We start from the raw sequence: 18,944 nt of genomic DNA, 5'->3' as shown, positions 1-18,944 counted from the left end.
ACCTCCGCAGCAGATCAATTCCAAGCTCATGCCTGGAAGCCTGAGAGGGGAAAGGTGGTTGAGCTGCATTTCAGAGGTCTTCTGTGGCCCTCTACCCCGTGCCCACAGGTGCGGTCGGTTCCCCCGGGGATGGGTCCTCCCCTGGCCAGTTTGGGCCGTAGCCTCTTCCTGCACTGAGACAGTGCCCTCTCCCGTGAGGCTGTAGGGACTGACCTTCCGGGGGAGGCTTTCCCCCCCTGCCTTTTTAATTTCCTCTTCTGGCCTCAGGCTGTCAGCGTGTTATTAAGTTCTGGGGAAGTCGGGAGCCAGCAGACAGAACCCTTGTCAGAACCCCTCCCTCAGGCTGAGAACTACGCCCTTGGTGCTGTGTCCCCATGTCCACTACCCACCCCGCCCCAGATCCATCCCCAGGAGCCTGCCTTCCCTGGGGATTACCCTGTCTGAGTTTCAGGGTCCATAGCTACAAACAGACAACCTTCATTCTGTGGGGTTTGGACTTGAGACAACGTGTGTATACAGTCCGGGTAACAATAGGAAACAGATGATTCCTCCAAACTGAGCACACGAAGATGAATTTAATAAGGGTGCTATTGACCAAGGCAGGGTGGGGTGGGGTGGGTGGGGAGAAGGGTGCAGCACCCCACGGTTGGAATAGTGGGGAGCCGGGAACTGTTGCCTGCCCCAGTCTGATATGGGAAGCAAGGAGAGGTGGCCAGAAGGGACTGGCTGTGTGAGGAAGGTCCCCAGACAGGAGCCGTGACTGCTGAGTCTCTTCCTAAGGACTTTGGCTGCTAGTTTTCTGTCTCCTCTGAAATCCCCCACTGCAATGTGAGCATGCGTGAGAGTAGCTTGGAAAGCTTGATCAACACCCCAGAGTTGCTGCCTCTGTGGCTTCTGAGCATCTGTATCTCCAGCCGGTTCTCAGCTGGTGCTGGTGCTGGTGCTGGTGCTGGTGCTGCTGGGCCCTGCGTCAGCACCACGCTTGCCCTGTACCTGTCCTAGCTTGTCCTACCTTTTGGCTCTTTGGACCAAAAGGTCTTCCAGGGCAGGACTGTCAGACTCCATCCCTGCTGCTCTGTGCACCCAGTATATCCAGGCCTTTGCCGCGCTGAATCCACCGGTGTGTGAATGGTTTGCAACTTGTCCCTGTTGACTATTGCCCAGATGCACCCATGCTGTATCTTGGCGGTCCCTAAGTGGCAGCTGTCGCCGAGATGGAGGTCAGCATGCAGGTTTATTAGGGTGTGCCTTTGGGATTAACACCCAGCGGAGCCAAGTGAAGCGAGCGGCGGTGGGCCAAGGGAGAAGATGGGTCACGAGGCTTTCGTGGAAGCCCCGTGGGGAGTTGCCAGCTTGCTGGGATGGCCCTTCACACTGTCCCAAGTTGGGGGCGAGGATGCCAGACCTTCACAGCGTACACATTCCCGTCACCGGATGGTGGCCTCCGGGGAAGCAGTGAGACCTTGGAGGAGGCTCTCCCTGGGGCTGAAGGGATCCCTGTCCTTTATGGGACTGGCAGCTGAAGGCTCTCCAGGAGCCCTCCTAGCAGCCTCCAGTCCTGAAGCAGTCTGTGTGGCACATTGTGGCACCTGCCACATCATCAGAACCTGCCCACGGAGCCAGGGAGGGGACAGAGGCTTTCTCGTGGCTGCCACTGCCCTCCCTTCCCTATCCCTGAGTCCTGTGGCCCCTCTACCCCCGGCCAAGAAACCCTCTTGGATCCCTCAAGTACACAGAACCCCCAGCGAAGACCCCTGCCCATGGTTTTGCCTACAGCTGAGTTCCGAATCTTACTTTTGCTGGGCCCAGCCATCCTGAGACACAGAGAAGCAGAAGTCCCCCAGACCCTATCCTGGCTTGTGCTGAGATGTGGAATAAACGCATCAGTGCTGTTATCCACCACTTGCGGTGATTACGGGGTCCTCCAGGCCTTCTGGAGAGAGGGAGAGGAAAAAGAAGGGATTGTGTCTTCTGTCATGTCCCTGAGGCCGGCAGTCCCAGGCAGTACATCTGACTCCTGTTTCTGGGGCAGAGTGTGGTGGGTAGAGGCTCCCTTTGGAGTCAGATTGACCAGCATATAAACCTCAGCAAGGTGACCTTGGATTTTCTGATGCCCTTGGCTAGGTAGTAACCAATACCTCTGAACTTGTCTGTCAAGTGGGGTGGTGGTGGCCACCTGAGAACTGTGTTGTGAGGATTATGGGGGGGCCGGCCCCGTGTCTCAGCTCAGGCAGCCGAAGCAGAACACCACAGATGGAGTGGCTTAAACAGACATTGATTTCTTGCAGTTTGGAGGCTGAGAAGTCCAAGGCCAAGGTGCTAGCCCATTCAGTTCCTGGCGAGGGCTGTCTTCCTGGCTTGTAGATGACCTGTGCTCTTCTCCTCTTCCTCTTTTTTTAAGGACCCCAATCCCATGCTGAGGGCCTCACCTTCATGACCTCATCCAACCCTAATTTCCCCCCAAAGGCCCCACCTGCAAATACCATCACACGGGGCCTGGGGTAGGGCTTCAGCATGTGAATCTTTGGGGACACAAGCATCCAGTCCATGACACCATGTATGCTTAGCCCAGTGCTGTGCATTTAGTAAGTTGGAGCATTATTATTATTTTCAAAGACAAGCCATTGGCTGAAGCTTCTAGAATAGCATCAAGAGCCTGGGTTGACACTCTGCTTCGGCCTCCTGCTCACTGTGTGACCTCAGGTTTGTTGCTTAATCTCTCTGATCTTAATTCTCATGGTGTGAGAAATCGGTATAAACGTAGAACCATGGGGTGCCTGGGTGGCTCAATGAGTTAAGCGTCCAACCTCGGTTCAGGTCGTGATCTCATGGTTCGTGGGTTCAAGCCCTGCGTCGGGCTCTCCACTACTCTCAGCATGGAGCCCGTTTCAGATCCTCTGTCCTCCTCTGTCTCTGCCCCTCCCCTGCTTGTGTTTTCTCTCTGTATCTCTCTCAAAAATAAACAAACTTAAAAAAAACTTTTTTAAATAAAAATAGAACGAAACCTCACAGAGCTGTGGAGAGGGTATAGTGAGTTAATAACATAGGTAACCCTAGAACTAATTCATCATTCTTTCTTTCATTCATTCATTCATTCATTCGCTGGCACAGAAGAGCTCATTCAGAGGGATACGGATAGTGAGGATACGGAGGGTGGATGTATCAGTCTGCCCTGGCCGCCATAACAAGGTACCACACACCGAGTGGCTTAAACAACAGAAATGTATTTTCTCACAGTGCTGGAGGCTGGAGGTCCAAGGTCATGATGTCAGCAGGGTTGGCTTCTGTGGGCCACGAGGGAAGGCTCTGTTCCCGGCGTTCCTTGTGGATGGCCCTCTTCTCCCCGTGTCTTCATGTGGCCTTCCCTCTGTGGTGGTCTGCGTCCCAGTTTCCTCTTATAAGGACACCAGTCACACCAGATGAGGCCCCACCCTCATGACCTCATTGTAACGTGATTACCTCTGTAAAGACCTTGGCTCCAAATAGATCACATCCTGAGGTCCTAGGGGTTAAGGTTTCAGCATGTGATTGGGGGGCAGGGACATGGTTCAGCCCATCACAGCTGGGGAGGTGAAGGCATCCTGGAAAGTGGGAGTTGGGTAGGTCTTTGAGGCCAGAGGGGTAAACTGAGGCCCCTCGGGGCAGTGCTAGCAGCCACAGCCAGAACTCAGAGCTTAGGGATTTTCCATCCCGGCAACCTTTGGTGGACGGAGCTGGTGGGTCCAGGCGGTGACTGCACTAGCCACTGGGGGGGGATGCGGGCAGACGGCAGGGCCCCTGCGTCACAGTCACTCTGGCAGGCAACAGGCAGATGGCCACCTCCGAGGGGCAGGCGGACATTGGCAGGAGGGCTACAAGCTGCCTGAGAGAGGGCTGGCCCCTGCGAAGAGCTGAGGCTGGCCCTGTGTGTGGGGTGGTCAGCTGTGTTAGCGCTCCCCCCCCCCCCCCGTGCTGTCCCCTTGTGTGACACCAGGGCGGGCAGCCTGGGCCAGCCCAGTGGTACCAGACATTCTCACGCAGGATCAGTGAGTTGGAGAAACACACTCCTGTGTGTTTCTCCTTGATCCCACACTCTTCCTGGACGATAGCGCAGACACCAGAGGTGTGTGGGTTTGCTACACCTCAGGCAGTTCTCCGACGCCAGCCGGGTGGCCGCCCCTTAACCGAATTCTGACGCTAGCTGCCTGGAGTCAGTGTCAGGTCCCACAGGTTAGGGGCCCCAGTCCTGCAAGACTGTCCCCCACTTGAGGTGCAAGTCTCAGATTGTCACCTGTACTTCTTTGTTGGTTTTGTTTATCTATTTATTTTTGAGAGAGACAGAGAGAGAGAGAGAGAGTGCGTGCGCACAAATATGGGGAGGGGCAGAGAGAGAGGGAGACACAGAATCCAGAGCAGGCTCCAGGCTCTGAGCTGTCAGCACAGAACCCAATGTGGCTCACGAACTGCAAGATCATGACCTGAGCTAAAGTCGGACGCTTAACCGACTGAGCCACCCAGGCACCCCATCCCCTGTACTTCTTGATAGCCACATACTGGGGTTCCCCTAGCCCCCTCCTTAGGTTTGATCATTTGCTCATAAGAGTCAGGGAAACACTTAGGTTCACCACTTTATGACAAAAAGATACGATACAGGACGCAGATGAACATCCAGATGGAAGAGGTGCATAGGGCAAGGTCTGGGGGAAGGGCACAGAGCCTCCGTGTCATCTTGTGACACCCTTCCATCACCTCCATGTTCGGCAGCCTGCTCTCCAAGCCTCATACTTGGGGATTTTTATGGAGGCTTCATTAACACAGACACGATGGAGAGTGAACTCAGTCTGCCTCCCTGTCCCCTTCCGGGAGAATGAGGGATGGGGCTGAAAGTTCCAAGCTTCTCATCATAGCTTGGTCTTTCTGGTGACCAGTCCCCATCCCGAAGTGATCCAGGAGCCCGCCAGGCATCACCTCATTAGAACAAAGGACATTCCTCTCACCCAGGAGAGTCCAAGGGATTTAGAAATTCTGTGTCAGGGACTGAGGTCAAAGATCAAATGGTAGAATAGAAGATGCCCATAGCGCTGTGATCACTTAGGAAATTACCAGGGTTTTAGGAGCTCTGTGCGGGGAACTGGGGGCCAAGACCAACAGGTATATGTTTTTTTATTATTTCGCGGTCAGCAAACTGTTGCCCAAAGGACAAACCCGGCTCTCCACTTGGTTTTGTAAATAAAGTTTTATTGGAACACAGCCACGCTCATTCATTGGCATATGGCTGCTCTCCGGATACAAGGGTGAAGTTAAATACTTGAGACAGAGACCAGATGGCCAGCAAAGCCAAGAATGCTTACTCCATAGATCTGTACAGAAACGGTTTGCAGACCCTTGTTTTTGTGCTTCTCTGTCTATAGTTCTAGGTACGAGGTTCACGCCTGGAACTTCCTTGTTGTGCTGCCTTAGAGAAGTGTCTTAGTCCATTTGGGCTGCTAAAACAAAAATACCGTAGAGTGGGTGGCTTAAAAAACAGAGATTTATTTCTCAACAGTTCTGGAAATCGAGAGGTCCAAGATCAAGGCGCCAGTAGTTCAGTGTCTGCTGAGAACCCGCTCCCTAGTTCACAGACAGCTGTCTTCTCTCTATGTCCTCACATGACAGAAGAGGGAAGGGAGCTCTCCAGGGTCTCTTTCATGAGGTCACCAATCCTACCCATGACCTCATCACCTCCCACAGGCCCGCCTCGTAATACCCCCATCACACTGGAGATTAGAATTTCAACATAGGAATTTGGGGGGAACTGAAACATTCAGTCCATTGCAAGGAGTGTCCTCCTCCCCAGAGCCTCAGTTTTCCCCCTCTGTGAATGGGGAGACTATTACCCTGAATTGTTGGGATGATCCCATGGGGCAAGGCAGGCAGGAGAGAACTTCACAAAGTGCCACACTCTCGGGACTTATTCTCTCCATTCTACCTGCTGATAGCCTCCACCTTGCTGTGCTGGAAGCATGGAGCCTGGGGCCTGCTTCCCCCTCTCTGACCCTTCCTCTCTCTCTCTCTCTCTCAAAAATAAACATCAAAAATTTTTTTTTAAAAATCAACAGCAAAATATTTACTTACACTATATTAACACATAGTATCCACACTTGTAAAAATTGTGGTAAAACACACAACATAAAATTTTGCCTTCATCATTTTTAAGTTCGGTAGTGCTGAGTAATTCACATTGTTGTGTGGTCAGTCTTTGTCTCCCAAAACTACAGCTCTGTACCCGTTAAGTAATAATTTCCCTTTCTCTCCTCCCCCCAGCCCCTGGCAACCACCATTCTGTTTTCTGTCTCTATGAACTTGCCTCCTCTAGGCACCGCTCATAAGTATTTTGTCTCTTTGTGACTGGCTTATTTCACTTAGCGTGACATGTTCAAGGTTCACGCATGTAGTGGCAGGTGTCAGAATTCCCTTCCTTTTTTTTTTTCTTTTTTAACTTTATGTGTATATTTTGAGAGAGAGGGGGGGAGGGACAGGCAGAGAGAGGGGGGGAGAGAGAGAGAGAATCCTAAGCAGGCTCCACACCATCAGTGCAGAGCCCGACACAGGGCTCTATCCCACAAACCATGAGACCACGCCCCAAGCCAAGATCCAGGGTCGGACACTCAACCAACTGAGCCACCCAGGTGCCCCAGAACTTCCTCCCTTTTAAGGCTGAGTTATATTCCCTTGAATGTGTCTGCTACATTTTGTTTATCCATTTGTCCATCAATGGACACTTGGGTTGTTTCTGCCCTTGGCTGTTGTGGATAGTGCTGCCATGAACACGGGTGTACAAATCTCTCTTCAGCACTCTGCTTTCAGTCCTTTGGGGTATATACCCAGAAGAGAACTGCTGGATCAGATGCTGATTTGCTGTTTAATTTTTTTGAGGACCTGCCATCCTCTTTTCCTTAGGAACCACACGATTCTACGTGCCCATCAGCAATGCACGAGAGTTCCGATTTCTCCATATGTGCACTCACACTTGTTATTTTCCGTTTTTCAGTAGGAGCCATCCTAATAGGTGTGAGGCGGTCAGTATCTCATCACGGTTTTGATTTGCACTTTCCTGATGATGAATGATGTTGAGCATCTTTGCGTGTGCTTGTTGGCCATCTGTTTATCTTCTCTGGAGACGTGTCTGTCCAGGTCCTTTGCCCATTTGGGAATCAGGTTGTTTTTTGTTGTTGAGTTGTAGGAATGCATCATACAGTCTAGACATTAGCTCCTTATGAGATACACGATTTGCAGGTATTTTCACCCATTCCATGGGTGTTGCCTTTTCACTCTGTTTATTGTGTCCTTTGATGTACGGAAGTTTGTTTGTTTACTTTGACGTGGTCCAGTTTATTTCATGTTACTTTTGCCTGCTCTGCTTTTGGTGTCACAGCCAAGAAATCGTTGCCAAATCATGGCGCTTCTCTGCTATGTTTTCTTTGAGGAATTCTGTAGTGTTCGCTCTGGTATTTAGGCCTTTGATCCATTTTGAGTTGATTTTTGTGTATGGTACAGGTGAGGGTCTCACTTCATTCTTTTCCATGTGGACATCCAGTTTTCTCAAGAGATTTGTAGGAGACTGCTCCCCCCCCCCCAAACACTGAATGGTCTTGGCATCTTTGTCAAAATCGTTTGATATGTACTGATAGACGTGAGGGTTTATTTCTGGGCTCTCTGTTCTTCACCACTTGTGTTTATGCTGGTACCTCAAACTATGCTAGTATTTTTATTACCATAGTTTTATAATGAGGTTTGAAGTCAGGAAATACCAAACTTCTAGCTTTGTTCTTCCTTTTCAAGACCGCTTTACCTATTCATGGGAGTCCTTATGACTTTTAGGATAGAGTTTCCTTTTTCTGCAAAAGAAACCAAAACCAAAAACCAAAACCAAAAACACCACGCCAAAGCAACATCAACAAAATGCCATTGGGATTTTGATGGCGATTACACGTAGATTGCTTTGGGTTTTGTTGACAACAATATTAAGTCTTTCAATCTCTGAACACATGGGAAGCCTTTCTGTTTATTTGCATCTTTAAAAAGTTCTCTCGGGGTGCCTGGGTGGCTTAGTCGGTTGTGCATCCAACTTCGGCTCAGGTCGTGATCTCACAGCTTGTGGGTTCGAGCTCTGCATCGGGCTCTGTGCTGACAGTCCAGAGCCTGGAGCCTGCCTCTCTCTCTGTGCCCCTCCCCTGCTCATGCTTTGTCTCTTTCTCCTTCAAAAATGAATAAACATTAAAAATAACAGTAATAATAATAATAATAATAACAATAATAATAAAGTTCTCTCAGCAGGTTTACTGTAGCTTTCAATATACAGGCCTTTCACCTCCTTGGCTGTTTATCCCTAAGTATTTTATTCTTTTGGATGCTACTTTTTTTTTTTTTTTTAGTGTTTCTTTATTTTTGAGAGAGAGAGAGCATGAGCAGGGGAGGGGCAGAGAGAGAGGAAGAGAGAGAGAATCCGAAGCAGGCTCTGTACTATCAGCACAGAGCCCGACATGGGGCTCCAACTCAGAAACCGCGAGCTCACGACCTCCGCTGAGGTTGGACGCTTAACTGACTGAGCCGCCCAGGCACCCCTGTTTTTGATGCTATTGTAAACAGAATATTTAACATTTTGTTTTGGGATTGTTCATCGGTAGTGTTTAGAAATACAGCTAATTTTCACGTATGGATTTTGTATCCTGGAACATTGCTGAATTTATTTATGGCTGCTAACAGTTTTCTTGTGGAGTTTCTGGGGTTTTCGGGGCATAAGATCACCCGAGATCATTTTACTTCTTTCTTTCCGATTTGCATACCTTTGGTTTCTTTTCCTTGTCCTAATTCATCTGGCTAGAGCTTCCAGTGCTACGTGAAGTAAAAGAGGCGAGCAGAGGTGTCTTTGTCTTGCTCTTGACTTTGAAGGAAAAACTTTCAGTCTTCCACCATCGCATGGGATGGTAGCTCTGGGTTTTTCATACATGACTTTCATACGTGACCGGTAGTTTCTTCCTGTTCTTAGTTCGGTGAGAGTTTTTATGATGAACGGGTGTTGAATTTTGCCACATTCTTTTTTTGTATCAACCGCGATGCCCATGTGGTACTTTTCTCTTCGTTATGTTAATGCTGGTGTCTTGCATTGGTCGGTTTTTGTGCCTTGAACCCTCGCTGCATCTTAGCAGTAAATCCTGCTTGGTCATGGCGCTTGTGGAGCTCTCCGGATCCTGCCGAATTCTGTTTGCCAGTGTTTTGTTGAGCCTTCTGATGGAGTCACTCTTTGGAGACATTGGTCTCCAGTGTTTGTGTCATGACTTGCTTGGCTTTGCTTTCCAAGGTAATGTCGGCCTCATGCAACGCAAGTATTCCCTCCTCTTCCATTATTATTATTATTTTAGAAGAATTTGAGGAGGATTGGTGTTAATTCTGATTTTTGTCGAGTCTTTCTTTCTCTCTCTCTCTTTTATTTTTTTGCTCTTAGTCAGCCTGGCTTAAAGGTTTGTCAATTCTGCTGATCTTTTGGAAGACTCAACTCTTGGTTTTGTTAAAACCTACCCTTGTATTTCTTGTCTTTCTTTTGTTTATCTCTGCTGTGACATCACGATGACCTTCCTTCTGCTAGCTTTGGGTTTTGTTTGTTCCTCTGTAGTTCCTCGAGGTGTCAATTTAGACTGTTGATTGGAGACCTTCCTTGTTGTTTGAACATAAGCACTTCCAGCTGTAAATGCCCCTTGTACCCTGCTTTCTTTACATCCCCAGGATTTTGATACATTGCCTTTTCCTTTCCATTTGTCTCAAGATACTTGCTGATTTCTCTTGTGATTTCTTCTTTGACCCGTTGGTTGTTGGAGGCTGTGTATGGTTTGGGGCACCTGGGTGGCTCAGTCAGTTGAGTGTCTCTCTCTTTTTTTTTTAAATATAATTTATTGCCAAACTGGCTTACATACAATGTATGTACATACAATTACATACAGTGCTCGTCCCAACAAGCGCCCTCCTTAATGCCCATCACCCATTTAGCCCATCCCCCCACCCACCTCCCCTCCAGCAACCTTCAGTTTGTTCTCTGAACATAAGAGTCTCTTATGGGGGCGCCTGGGTGGCTCAGTCAGTCGAGGGACCAACTTTGGCTCAGGTTATGATCTCACGGTTCATGAGTTTGAGCCCCACGTTGCGCTTTGTGCTGACAGCTTGGAGCCCGGAACCTGCTTCGGATTCGGTGCCTCCCTCTCTCCCTGTCCCTCCCCCACTCGTGCTCTGTCTCTCCAAAAATATATAAGCGTTGAAAAAAAAAAAAAAGAGTGTCTTATGGCTCAGGTCATGATCTCACAGTCCTGGGTTCAAGCCCCGCATCAGGCTCTGTGCTTATCAATCTGATGGGTGTTCGAGAGCAGCCACTGTGGGGACCCTTGAAGCAGGGGAATTTTATTCTCCTGAACAGGTTACTGTTTCAGCCAGAATAGAGAGAGACCAGGTGAGGTTTTAGGCAAGTAACACTGCAGGCACCCTGTGCGGCAGGCTCTGTGCGCAGCACATGGTGTGCGTTACCTTGTTCAGTCTTCCCGCAGCCCCATGAGGCAGGTGCTGTTCCTATACGCCCTTCACCCAGCGAGAAAACTAAGGTTCAGAGAGGTGATGTGATTTGACTGTGGAAACACAATCAGTAGCCACAGTGGCCAGGATATGGCAGCTGGAGCTGAGATGTGGGGAAAAAAAAGTCCTAAGCCAAAAGTCCAGCCATGGCTTCCTAGCTTTGTGGCCTTCAGTAGGCCAGTTTGCCTCCCAACCCTCAAGTTTCCACACCTGTAAACAGGGCCGGTTCCAGGGGTTCGGCTAGGTAGTTTTCAGACTTGGAAATGCTGCTGGTGAAGCCCAGCTTAGAGCCCGCTGAGCTCAGAGGTCAGCGCTGTTCACGGGGCGAGTGCTGACTCGGTTGTGTGGGGCAGACACTGCAGGGCATGGCCAGGGATGCTCTGAGTTCTGTTTTCCCCTCCAGGAGGCAACCGCAAGGAAGGGGAGAGGGGCATGGAGAGCCTGCGATTGCTCTCCGGTGAGTGCACTGCTGAGCTGGCCTGGCTGAGGCCGAGTAGGCCACGGGGCAGCCAGGAAGGGAGCGGCTGCTGATGGAGGGGGTTGGATTCAGAACTGCTCCTGTTACCCCATGTCGCAGCCCTGGCGATGCAGAGCTGGGACCGGCCTTTGAGGTCATCTCTCTTGGCCTCCTCAACCTCAAGGTGGGGAAACTGAGCCTCTAGAGAGGAGAAATGCATGGCTAAAGCCCCATGGTGACGCTGGGCAGACTGGGGGCCAGAATCCAGCAAAGCAGAAGGGTGTTCAGGCCACTGGAGAGTCATCTCTGTGAGCAGAGGCACGGCTGCCCTTTCAGCACTGTGTCCCTCACTCCTGGTGCATCAGGGGCACTCAAAAAAGATTTGTTGAGTGTGTGAGGATAGTAGGAAAACACACCCCCAGGGAGTCAGACAGCCTGGAATTCGGTGTCTGCTCTGGGCCAGCTTTACTTCTCTGGGCAAGTTTGCTTCACTTTGCTGAGCCTCGGTTTCCCAAATTGAGATCACAGACCCAACTGGTAGGTGCCTGAGCAGGGATTGGAACCCAGAGCTGCTAGATTCCAGGCCTGATTTATCACTATACCTTCCTGATACTTTTATATACTTGTTTCCCCTTCCTTCCTTCCTTCCTTCCTTCCTTCCTTCCTTCCTTCTTTTCTTTCTTTCTTTCTTTCTTTCTTTCTTTCTTTCTTTCTTCCTTTCTCTCCTTCTCTCCTTCCTTCCAAAAATATTTATTGAGTACCTGCTATGTGCCAGGCACTGTTCTAGTCTCCATGGATACAGAAGTGAACAAGATAGGTGAGGCCCTGGCCTCAGGGAATTTATATCTTAGAAGAAGGTAATAGTAAGCAAGTAAACAGGACAGGAATAGCATATGTACCCAGAAGGGACTGTAACGGGGTGTGAGTGGTGTCAGGGGAGGGCTGTGTCAGATAAGGGGCTCAAGGAAGATGACATTTCGTGTGACACCTGAGAAGAACCAGCCAGGCAGAGGGCCTGAAGAAACAATTCAGTAAAACATGATGCTCTCACAGGCCACAGGCCTCAGACTTGCAGAAGGTGCCATGAGGAGGGCATGGAAGGAGAGAAGTTATCAAAGCACCCCAGATGGCCTCAGAGGGCCAGGAAGGACGACACGGCCCTTGGGGATGACCGCACCCTGGGTCGCGTTTGGGTCTCTCCGTCCAACTGCCTCTGCCCTTCCAGGTGAAGCAGATCATGGAGGAGGCAGTCACACAGAAGTTCGTCCACGAGGACAGCAGCCACATCATCTCCTTCTGTGGTGAGTCCATGGACCCTGACCTGGAAAGGGGCTTCTTTCTCTGTGGGCTGCCTTGGGGGAGTGGCGTCTTTGTGCAAGGATTCTCACACCGTGTTTTGACTTTGTGACTCTGAAGTTATTTTTGGATTCCCGGGGGGCTCTGTGAGGGCATTTGGAACCACTGAGAAGTCGAGAGAAGAAAGGAAGAATGGCCTGTGTACCCAGCAAGAGTTAGTCACTGCTGACGCTGGAGGGACTGTCTTCCCCTCGCGTGGGCTCAGTTCACGGCTACCCATCCCCCTTGTGACGTTGGTCTCACATCTGACGACAGACTCTGCACCCTTTCCTCACCCTGCCTGTGGCTGTTGCCAAATGAAGGGGGAGGATGGATGGGCTTTAAAGACATAGGGAATCGGGAGCCATTGATCCATCCTAAGGGATCATGTCCAGCTGGCTCAGCAGAGGAGGCAGGCGCAGGGCTCGGAGCTTGACTTGTATCCTTGAACCAGCTGTGCTCACAAGATTCCAGAAATAAATAACCGTGCTGCCAGGTTCTTAACTGTCCTTCCACAATGGCTGCAGACACATGTTTTACGTGTCCCCACAGTCAGGGTTCAGCTTCTAATCCATGTGTATGTATAAGCAGGGATGTTTCTTTCTGCCTGAAAACCTTTTCATTCCATGACTGGAGTGTCTGGCAATGGAGGACGTGCTGTATCTCCCCTCTCGTGCTCTTGGCCCCGAGGAGAGGCCAGAGCGAGGAGACCTGGTCGGCCCTCAGCTTCATCCAGATGACTGGAGGCACTACCCATGGGAGCACATGCCGTGACCTGGGAGCCCACTGCTGTCAGTTTAGCCCCTTTGCAGCCAGGCAGACCTGGGTTCAGATCCCTCCTCTGCCATTTGTTTGTTGGCTGACCTTGGCAAAAAAAAAAGAAGATTAAGTTTATTTGGAGAGAGAATGTGTGGGCAGAGGGAGGGCAGAGAGAGAGGAAGAGAGACAGAGAGAATCTCAAGCAGGCTGCAGGCTCTGTGCTGTGAGCACAGAGTCTGATGCGGGCCCCGAACCCATGAACCATGAGATCGTGACCTGCGCCGAAGTCGGACGCTTAACCGACTGAGCCATCCAGGTGCCCCCAAGTTTCTTTTTAAAGTGAGATATTTTTTTTTTAATTACATATATGTGTGTGTGTGTGTTTATATACTTGTATGTGTATATATAGGTGTATGTATATATACGTCTGCATATGTACATGTGTATATACGCATAAATGTTAACGTGAGAATGTATATATGCATAATTTTTTTTTTATCCTGGACATCTCTATTTGCAAAGAAAATAGTAGGCATACTTCAGAGTGTGCGACCATGCTCACCCATTGAAGATTTAGAGGAATAGAACGGGATAAAAATCATGATTCTCTAACTCCAACCCCAGTGTTTGGATGAGGGAGGAAGGGTGATGTTACCGCAGGGTGAGGCCTGCAGGGTCTCCCTGTGGTGTCTCTGCTCCATTGTGCCTTATAAGCCATTGTCAAAAAGACTCGAGGCATGTCTCCAGTGCTTGAACAGTTAATTAACTTATTGCAGTCTAAACAAAAGTGTTGTGTGTACAAGCAAAAATGAAGATATTTCAGAGAGTCTCACCCAGAATATATTAAACCCATGGGCAGATTAGGCAATAGGGTGGGCATCCGTTCAAAGCCAAGTAATCGCTGGGGCACCTGGCTGGCTCATTCAGTAGAGCACGTGACTCTGGAGCTCAACGTTGTGAGTTCAAGCCCCACGTTGGGCGTGGAGCGTCCTTAAAAGAAAAACTGTAATCATAACGTTTTGAAAAAAGTCAAATAATTGCCAACAAAAATAAACCAAGACAAGCAATTGCACCAAACCTCTCAGTATTTCTCCTTGTGTGCAACATAACCTGGGCCAGGCTCTTAACCCTGAGACTGCTGGAGTATTCCTTCTGTGGAGTCACAGTAACTAGAACGCTCACTTCTTGGGTTTTTTCCACAAGGATTAGGTAAGGTAAACCTTAACACTGGTCTCACACCCAGCAGATACCCAATAAGGAGTAGCTCTTATAATATGCTCAGTTTTTCCATCAACATCGATTATGCTCCTATGATATACCAGAGTGAGCTCCCTCCCAGTCTGCTGTGTAAGACAGAAGATAAGAAAGTACTCAATAAAGCGCTGCTGAAAGTACCCGAAATAAGACTGGGGCCATCAGAATGGCCTGCACAAGGACTGTTTCCCGGGGGGAGGGGGATGGGGGGGGGACACTAAGGCCCAGAGAGGGAAAGCGATTTGCCTGAGGTCACATAGCAAGTTAGTGATAGAGCCCAGGCTACTGCCCAGGTCTCCTGCTCTGAGCAGGGCTGGGCAGGGTGTCCAAGGGAAACACAGACATGGGAAGATGATGACAGTCCTCTCTCTTCAGATCCGTTGTGGCGGCACAAGTGTTGTGAGCACACTTTGGGCTCAGACCTGGGTTTGGATCCCAGCTCGTCTGGGTGGCCCTGGGCAATTCAGTTCCCCTCTTAGGGCCTCAGTTTCCACATCTGAGAAATGGAGATGGCGTTCCTTTCTTCCTTGGCTGTGGCAGAGATGGAATGGGATCCATAATGTTAGCTGTTCCTGGAATCACAATAGTGGTGACGATCATGTGATTCTTCAGCCCAGATAAAGCCCACCAGTCCTGTGGTCAGCCTCCCTTCCCTCACTGACAGGAGTAATAGCTAACGTCCCTAAAGCGCTCACTCTGTGCCCAACTATGTGAAGCGCTTGCCATGCATTTTCCCCACCTCGCTTGCTGCAACCATGTCAGATGCCTGTTCATATTATCCCCATTTCACAGATGAGGATACTGAGACACAGAGAGAGGAAGTCATTGCCCAAGGTCACGCAGCTGGTTAGTGTCTGGGAGAGGATATGAACACAGACAGTCTGACCTCGGGCAGCAAACACAAGTTAACTGCTAAGCTCTCCTGCTCCCTTTTGAGGAAGTGGAAGGCAGAGAGACGTACGTGATTTTCCTTTGATGCTTTCGTGGATTTCGCGATTCTGGGGCGCCCCGCTCTCCAAGGCACCTCTGTGTGGCTGAAGACCTGAGCTGGGCTGGGTGCTGGGGAGCACGGGTAGGGCAGGGCCTGCTGACCATTGTGTCCCTGCAGCGGCTGTAGAGGCCTGCGTCCTGCATGGGCTGCGGCGGCGGGCGGCTGGCTTTCTGCGCAGCAACAAGATTGCAGCTCTCTTCATGAAAGTGGGCAAGAACTTCCCACCGGCCGAAGAGCTGAGCCGCAAGGTGCAGGACCTGGAACAGCTGATGGAGAGCGCGTGAGTGTGGAGCATGGGGTATGGGCTGGAGCGTTCCTGCAGGGGACAGTCCAGGCTCCTCCCTGAGCTCTGCCAGAACCCGCACCTCCTGGCACTGTCTGCACTCTCCTTTCGCTCCTCAAACCCGCCAGACTCTTTCCTACCCCGGGGCCTTTGCACATGCTCGACCTACCACCCGGTTCACACGCCTCACCTTCTAGGGCTGGTGCCTTGTCATCATTCAGGCTTTCCCCCAGTTAAGGGCAAACTCCAACCCTCACCCCATTTCTCTTACATATCACTGCTTATTTTCTCTCCTGTGGTTATCACCACCTCTAATTATTCATTCCTTTGTGTACTTTTTACTTGATTGTTGTCTATCTCTCCTCCTTGGCTCTGAACTCCATGAGAACAGGCCACTAAAATCTGTTATTCCTCATTTTGTCCCCAGTGTCTGGACAGTGCCCAGCACCTGGTAAAATGCTCAAGAAATGATTGTTGAATGAGTGTCTGCTGTTAGCCAAACCCATTCCGCATGCAGGAAGACCAAGTTTAATGAAACTACTATGGTCTCCATCTGCATGGATCAGATACTGACACTGAGGCAACAAGGGGAACGGTGACTTCACTCACACGTCTGGAGGGCTGATTTCCTGGGGGGAGGGCTCAGGGCCTGAGGGCATGTACTGGAGAACCTCCCACCAGAGTCCCGACCACACAGTTTGACTCTACGCCAGAGCCGCGGTCTGGAGCCTGGTCAGGGCTAGCAAAGAGGTTTCAGCTCCCATGGGTGCTAGCAGCCGCCCACAGGACCTTGTTGTGAAAGATTCCGGAGCCGTGATTGGGCTTCACGGGAAAGAATGTGTGGATTGATTCACCGTGTGTGTGACGGGCAAGAGAAGGGAGAGAGAGGCGCACATGCTGTGTGTGCCGTGGGTGATCACTCCTCCTCAGCAGGTGGGAGATGGTCCTTTCCCTCCCTTGCAGGCTGTGCCAGCCCAGAGCTGCTGGCCAGAACTGTGGGACGGACAAGGCTGTGGACTTAGCATCACCGCCTCCCTTTCGGAATCAGACTCCTCAGCCACTTGGTCTTCAAGGTGCCTTCCAGTCCGTATGCTAAATTCCCAAGTGTTTGCTGACAACTTCCGAAAGGGAGCGATTTCCATGGGCCTTCCATAATATCGGGAATGACTTTCTCATGGAGGAATTAGAGATACCCATGCCAGGTGGTAAGGGAGAGCCATTCATTTCATTCATGCAATCGCTCATTCATGAGAGAGGGAAGGGGAGAGAGGGAATGAGAGAGAGAGATGAAGAGAAGTATCGCTATGAGAATCTGGCTTGCCCATCAACAGTATATGAAGGTGTCTGTTTTATCGCATCTTCACACTCACTGGGTGTTATTTTTTTCAACACGTCACCCACTTGCCAGGAGCAATGTGGGCTTTTGTTGTTGTTTTAGTCTCCGTTCCTTCATTCCCTAGAGAGGTTGGGCATTTTGCTGTTTGCACATTGGTCCTGTTGGATCTCCTTTTTTGCGAATATTCCTCCTCCTTCTGTACTGGTCTTGAAGGCGAAACCAGATTCAGGGCCTCCAGGAGAATGTGCGGAAGCTGCTGAAGCTGCCCAGCCTGTCCCCCACTTGCCATCAAGCACCTGTGGATCCGCACTGCTTTGTTTGAGGAGGTCCTGGACAAAATTGTGCATTACCTGGTGGAAAACAGCAGGTGAGTGAGAAAGAGCAGCCGCCGTGGCGTGCTCTGGCGCCACCTTCTGGCCATTTTGGGAACTGCACCCTATGGCACAAAGCAACTTTCTTTTCTCTCCTGTTGACGTGCACTTGATTTGAAAGCAGTTAGATAAAGGCCTTCTGGATGTTTGCCTCTAAATGAGCCCAGCTTAGAACCTGGGACTATTTAGCTGCTTCCTGCTAATATAGGATCTTCAAATTTGGAGTGAGGAACAAGGATCTTGCAATCTTAGGGATCTTTTTCCTCCCATGAATGAAGCCTACAGTCTACTTGCTAACTGTGGTCCTAGAAGAGTCATGTAGCTTCTCTGTGTCTCTGCTGCTCTTTTAATAAATGGTACAGGGATTGTTGCCATTCTGGAGAAGAGGTGAGAAGGGGAGTTAGTACACAGTGTTTTGGAAATGTATGATACTTTTTTTACATTTTCTATTCTAGCTCAGATTAACCTGGTGTAAAGGTTTTAGACTATGAGTACTCTTGGCAAGCATTCATCCATGCATTCATTCATCCACTAAATATTTATTGGGCACCTACCATGTGCCAGGCACTAACTGAGATGTTGGAGATACATTGGTCTTAACTGTCATGTTAAGAGCTTGGATATTATGCTAAGAGCACAGAGGAGCCAGTGAAGAATGTGGGCTTTTGTATAACCTGAGACTCTTCATGGCTAACACTCCTTCCAGCTGTAGACAGATGGGGAGAGAGAGATAGACAGGGGGAGTGGGAAAGAGGAAACACGATGAGGGAAATATCTGAGAATCTCCTCATCTCTCGGTATATGAAAGTGCCTGTTTAACCACATCTTCACATGCAGTGGGTATTATGATTACCTTTTATTCTTTGCCTGTTTGCTAGGAAAATATATATGAAAGGAGAGAGCAGAGTCCTTCCTCTCACGAACCTCACATAGTTGCAGGGAAAACAGGAAAATAGTAATTGTGGTAATATGTGGTGAGTATTCCAAGTCAGGTGGGTGGTGTTTAACTTCCTCTGGGTGGTCAGGAAAAGAATCCTGGAAGACATGGCAGTTAATCATCAGTTTGAAGGGCACGTAGGCATTAACCCAGTGAAGTGGGTAGGGAAAAGAGTGTTCCCAGCCAAGGGAATAGCAGGTGCAAAGGCCAGGAGGCAGGAGACAAATTGGAAGAAATCCAGGCTCTGGAGTGCAATTAATCTCTTCACCTTCTAGTAAAATGTGATACGTCTCTGCCCCGTGCCCTCGCATGGGTGCGGGCCTCCGGAGCTAATGCCTTTGGCATATGACCTTGTGTTTTCTGCTGAATGAGTCGGTAGAAGGAATGAGTAATTTATTTGAGCAGCAATGCCAAACTATCTCTTTATTTTTTTGTCTAAACTTTTTATTTTTTTGATTCGCATAGAAGTTGTAACATTAGCACAAAGAGTTCTTGCCTGCCCTCAGTGATCACATCCTACATAACCATAGTACAAATACCAAAACAGGAATTTGACATTGGTACGATACTGTTAACTAAACTACATGCTTTATTTGGATTTCACTAGTCTTTACGTACACTCATTTTTTTCTGTCTAGTTCTATGG

At 49.7% G+C, this 18,944-nt stretch overlaps 1 protein-coding gene across 1 annotated transcript in view; it reads left to right on the top strand.

The window, feature by feature from the left end:
• The window catches only part of LOC112870395 (small G protein signaling modulator 1), a 109,398-nt gene that overhangs the window by 33,650 nt on the left and 56,804 nt on the right, over window positions 1-18,944 (top strand). Inside the window, 4 exon segments of the mRNA XM_086682386.1 lie at window positions 12,258-12,333; window positions 15,489-15,651; window positions 17,204-17,267; window positions 17,269-17,357. Of these exon segments, the coding sequence (XP_086538512.1) occupies window positions 12,258-12,333; window positions 15,489-15,651; window positions 17,204-17,267; window positions 17,269-17,357 (392 nt within the window).

This window comes from Puma concolor, chromosome D3 (assembly GCF_028749965.1).
Source record: "Puma concolor isolate L17-30 chromosome D3, mPumCon1.1.hap2, whole genome shotgun sequence".
In the NCBI taxonomy this organism is placed as follows: Eukaryota; Metazoa; Chordata; class Mammalia; order Carnivora; family Felidae; genus Puma; species Puma concolor.
The sequence above is the reverse complement of the archived record's forward strand: the minus strand, read 5'-3'. Positions and strand labels throughout refer to the sequence as shown.